At 32.5% G+C, this 5480-nt stretch overlaps 1 protein-coding gene across 1 annotated transcript; it reads left to right on the forward strand.

Annotated features, from left to right (window-relative positions):
* The first annotated feature begins 3864 nt into the window (after positions 1 to 3864).
* LOC125185967 (protein FAR1-RELATED SEQUENCE 5-like) lies at positions 3865 to 5255 on the forward strand. The gene is made up of 2 exons (XM_048082294.1): positions 3865 to 4167; positions 4257 to 5255. Exons 1-2 carry the CDS (start codon positions 3865 to 3867, stop codon positions 5253 to 5255), a joined length of 1302 nt encoding a protein of 433 aa, XP_047938251.1.
* Positions 5256 to 5480: the final 225 nt, after the last annotated feature.

Consider the following 5480-nt stretch of genomic DNA (forward strand, 5'->3'; position numbering starts at 1 on the left):
CAATAAAACGATAGTATGCAGATACCAGAAACTAAACGATTCTAAATCTCGACAGAAATTTAAGAAAAGTCTTCAATGGAGAAAGAAAGAAGAATAACCGGTGAAAGAGAAGAAATATTTGTGTAATCATAGAATAAAACCGCTGAAATCTTTTTGGATGCAGAGAATCAAGCACTTTCTATAACAAACGTAAGTGTATACCATAAAAGCCCTTTTCTACTTTTTAAATGAATTAAAACAATTAAATCAGGCCCTATTTTGGGCCATTAGATGTTGAAAATGGATGGCCAAGATTGAAAAGGAAAAAGAACAAAAAATGCAAAAAGGATGTGAATACATATATATAGAGTTGTGATCAATGTCGAACCATTCTTAAGGGCCGAACTAGAGACCAAATTAGGGCCTTCCATTTTCTTAATCTTGTGGCTAGGATTAATTTACATTTTATTTTTAATTTTATTCAATTAAAACTTGCTGAGGGGTATTTTAGGGAATTAATTTTTAACATGCAAAACCTATTCTCTTCATCTCAATCGCAATTCGTCGTTCTCCTTCAATTCTCCTTCGTTCAATTCTCGTTCAATTCACGATCTGCCATCCACGATCTTCAATCAAGTTCTTCAATTCGTCGATCGCGTTCAATTCTTCAATCAAGTTCTTCTACAATCTTCCTCAATCTTCCTTCCACGATTCTTCAATTCACGATCTTCCTTCTACAATTCTTCAATTCACGATCGCGTTTTACTTTAATTCACGATCTGCCTTTGATTCACCATCGCGTTTTGCTTCAATTTGGCAATATTCTGACTCTCATGGAGAATATCGACGGATTAGGATCTACATCAACAAATTCCGCGGTTGAAGACGGATTAGGATCTACTTCAACTGGATCTACATCGATCAATGATGGATCGATTATGGATGATCTTACTAATCCAGGAGGATCTCTTTTTGATACGGATTCTGATTCAGATTTAGAGCCAGAATCAGATAATACCACAGTTGAAGGTTCATGACTTTTTCCAATTGAGTAATGTGTTATTTTCGATGTTTTTCATGTTTGTAGTGTAATCATATTAATAATGAAGTAAATGGTCGGAAAAATGAGCTAAAAACTACGTTGCAACGTTGGAACGCTGATCCATGAGCTTAAAACTAATGAAGTAAAACAATTTTTTTTTCATGTTTGTAGTGTATATGCGATTTGTACTCATGATGAACTACACTTTGGTTATCCTGAAGTAATAACAAGTAAAACTCAACTTTTGTTCTTGTTGAATATTAAATGCTGATATTATTGTAGTGTATATGCGATTTGTACTCATAATGAAGTAAAGTTAAGTTATCCTGAAGTAATAACCATTAAAACTGAACTTCTGTTCTTATTGAATATTAAATGCTGATATTATTGTAGTGTATATGCTGACTTGTTTGCACATTAAAATGAACTACATATTCTTTTTAATGAAGTAATAAATTGATAAGATGAAGTAATAAATTATGATAATGAAGTAATATCATTGATTTGTATATACAGTTAGGTTTATTACCAAAATGAAGTAATAAAACATGAGAATGAAGTAATAAACTGATAAGATTCTATAATATAAATGATCTGTTTTCCTATTAACTATATCTAGTTAGTATGAAGTATTGAATTCATAAAATGAAGTAATAAGTTATGATAATGAAGTAATATAAATGATCTGTTTACACAGTAGGTTTTATTACTAAAATGAAGTAATAATTCATAATAATGAAGTAAATCACTGTTAAAATGAATTAATAATATATTATAATGAAGTAACATCTTTAACTGATGTGTTGTTTGCACATTAAAGTATGCCATCAATTCAACTAAATTGTTGTTATAATGAAGTAAAGTTAAGTTATCCTGAAGTAATAACCATTAAAACTGAACTTCTGTTCTTATTGAATATTAAATGCTGATATTATTGTAGTGTATATGCTGACTTGTTTGCACATTAAAATGAACTACATATTCTTTTTAATGAAGTAATAAATTGATAAGATGAAGTAATAAATTATGATAATGAAGTAATATCATTTATTTGTTTATACAGTTATGTTTTATTACTAAAATGAAGTAAATCACTGTTAAAATGAATTAATAAAATATTATAATGAAGTAACATCTTTAACTGATGTGTTGTTTGCACATTAAAGTATGCCATTAATTCGACTAAATTGTTGTTATAATGAAGTAATAAAACAGCTAAATGAACTAAACTGTTGTTATAATGAACTAAATGTGTAGACATAAATTGTTTGTTTAAATTTTCAACTGACAGTAGTTTGCATGTTTTATATCAGTGTCATACCTACCTGACTGTCCATCCCAACTAAAGCCCTATGTAGGACAGATTTTTCCTAAACTTGATGATGCTACTGAGTTCTATAATAAGTATGCACGACATGTTGGGTTTGACACTCGTAAACATGGATCAAAGAAGGAGGGGGATCTTGTCACATGGTTATATGTTGTGTGCAGTAGAGAAGGTCAGAAGAAAAATAAAATGCAAGGGCATGAGTCAAAACGCAGACGTTCTTCTAGGAAGTGTTTTTGCAAGTCTAAAATTGGGATTAAGTTTTGTAAGGGAATTGGTTATGTTGTCAAACAGTTTGAAGAAAAACATAATCATGATATGGTTGAGGGACGCCATAGGCGATTCATGAGGCTGAATCGCAACATTGATCTAATGCATCAGAAATTTATATTAGATTGTGCAAGTGCAAACATAGGTCCTACGTTGACTTTTAAGTTGCTGAATGAGGTTCTTGGTGGGATAGATTATGTTGGGTGTACGGTTGTAGAAGTTCGAAACTATAGGCGCGACTTGAGAGCATTTACTCGTGGGGCAGATGCACAGATGATACTTAATGAAATGAGCCGAAAGAAGGAGAATTGTCCGGCATTCACTTATGATTTTGAGGTGAACTCCAAAGATAGGCTCACTCGTCTTTTCTGGTGTGATCCCATTGCTAAGAAGAATTTCCATCTCTACGGTGATATAGTATCGTTTGACACAACCTATTCAACTAACAGGTATGAAGTATGTTGTTTATAGTAAAATGATTATTGATGTGATCAACTTGCATATGCATGAAACATTTACTTTAGGTACTAGTAACTGTCAATAATGAATTAATAGTCTACTGGAATGAAGTGAGTGCATAATTATTTAGAATTCTTAGTTGAATGTAGTAAAACTTAGACAAGATGAAGTATTTACCAAACAGAATGAACTAACTTATAATGTTGTTTATAGTAAAATGATTATTGATGTGATCAACTTGCATATGCATGAAACATTTACTTTAGGTACTAGTAACTGTCAATAATGAATTAATAGTCTACTGGAATGAAGTGAGTGCATAATTATTTAGAATTCTTAGTTGAATGTAGTAAAACTTAGACAAGATGAAGTATTTACCAAACAGAATGAACTAATTTATAATGATGTTTATAGTAAAATGATTATTGATGTGATCAACTTGCATATGCATGAAACATTTACTTTAGGTACTAGTAACTGTCAATAATGAATTAATAGTCTACTGGAATGAAGTGAGTGCATAATTATTTAGAATTCTTAGTTGAATGTAGTAAAACTCCGACAAGATGAAGTATTTACCAAACAGAATGAACTAACTTATAATTCATGTACTGCATAACATTTACTGAATCTTTTTGATGAATTGATTTAATGCAGGTACTGCATGATATTTGCACCGTTCACAGGAAAAGACAACCATGGAAGACCTGTAACATTTGGTGCAGGCTTATTATCTAAGGAAAATGCCGATTCTTTCTCATGGTTGTTTGAACGTTTTGTCAAATGCATGGGTTCTGCACCAAAATTGATCATTACTGATCAGGATTTGGGAATGAAGGTTGTTGTGGAAAGAGTCCTTGTTGATACAAGACATCGATGGTGCATGTGGCACATCATGTTTAAAGTTGTGGAAAAGTTACCAAAGAGTCAACTTGGCAATGAAGATTTGAAAAAGGAGTTAAATAGTTGTGTTTGGTCTGAGTTGATAGAGCCTGAAGAATTTGAAGAATCTTGGAATAATGTAATGGAAAAATATGGGCTTAATGACAATGAGTGGTTTACCTCTATGTTTGACTCACGAAAATATTGGGTACGTATCCTCCTTTGGAAACATATTTTCTGTCTGCTGAAGTATATTAGCCATTAAATGAAGTATTTTTATTACTTGATGAACTACAGGTTCCTGCATATTTTAGGGATTTTCCAATGAGTTCACTGATAAAGACCACATCTATATCTGAATCTCAGAACATATTCTTCAAGAGGTACTCCAAGTCTCGATCTAATCTTGTTGAATTTCTTATGTATTACAACAATGCATTGGATGGTCAAAGGAGCAACAGCAATAGGCTTGAATACTTGGATTTTAACACAATTCCAACTTTGAAAACAAATTCGGCTCTTGAGAAGCATGCATCAACAATTTACAGTGACAGTGGTTTCAAACTAATTCAGAGTGAGATTGAGGAAGCAGTCGATAATGTCACCATGGTGACAGTGTCAACCGTTGGTGAGAATGAGATTTATGTGTTGAATGATAAGTTCTCAAAGAACTGGACAGTTTCATACTCAATTTCTTGTGATTCATATGCATGTGGTTGTAAGATGTTTGAGAGGCTTGGGCTCGTTTGCAGTCACATATTTTGGATCTTGAGAAACAAAAAATTGAAGTTAGTCCCTAATGAGTTACATGGAGGACGCTGGTTGAAATCTAAATTTGTCAAGCCTGTGCATTTTGGTTTTGATGATAATATTGAGTCATTTATTGCTGTGGATGAGACGAAGCAGGAATACAGGGATATGCATGCAGATTTTTATGATATCGCACGGCTTATAGAGGGAGATGGTGATAAAATTCGTGCATTTAGACATATTATGGCTGAAGGGAAAAAAGAAGTACTTGGTGAGGGAAATGTATTGTCTATAAGTGAAAAGAGACAGATGATTGAGAATTTTTATGGCTCAGAAGTCCCTAGTGAAATAGAAGTTCATCCACCTGATGTTGTCAGCACCAAGGGTTCTGGTCGACGTCTTTCACGCCTTGAGAAAGAAATAAGAGAGTTGTCGAAGCCTGGAAGGAAATGTGGAAAATGTGGCGAGATTGGTCAGCATGATTCAAGGAATTGTGACAAGATACAGGAGTTGAAGAAGAAGAAAAAGAGGAAACAACAATGTTGATGCTTGTTGTTCTGTTCTCTAACAGTAGTTCTGTTCCGTAGTTTATTACTTCAGTGGTATATGTTTTTTTCTTCAGTTTTTAAGTTCTGTACTTCAGAACATTAGTTTCTTATTTCATTTACACTTTGAATTTGAATTAGTTTAAACTTTTTGCAATCTTAAAGAGTATAGACTGAATTGTTTTTATAATGGCTTATGTTATTCTTTATTGTGATATATATATAT

Source organism: Salvia hispanica, chromosome 1 (genome assembly GCF_023119035.1).
Source record: "Salvia hispanica cultivar TCC Black 2014 chromosome 1, UniMelb_Shisp_WGS_1.0, whole genome shotgun sequence".
Classification (NCBI taxonomy): domain Eukaryota; kingdom Viridiplantae; phylum Streptophyta; class Magnoliopsida; order Lamiales; family Lamiaceae; genus Salvia; species Salvia hispanica.

Bases quoted from the DNA above. Each gene is read 5' to 3' on its own strand.
- LOC125185967 (XM_048082294.1), top strand. From the start codon at position 3,865: ATGGGTTCTGCACCAAAATTGATCATTACTGATCAGGATTTGGGAATG. The intron at 4,168-4,256 runs GTACGTATCCTC...GATGAACTACAG, and splicing joins TTGACTCACGAAAATATTGG to GTTCCTGCATATTTTAGGGA.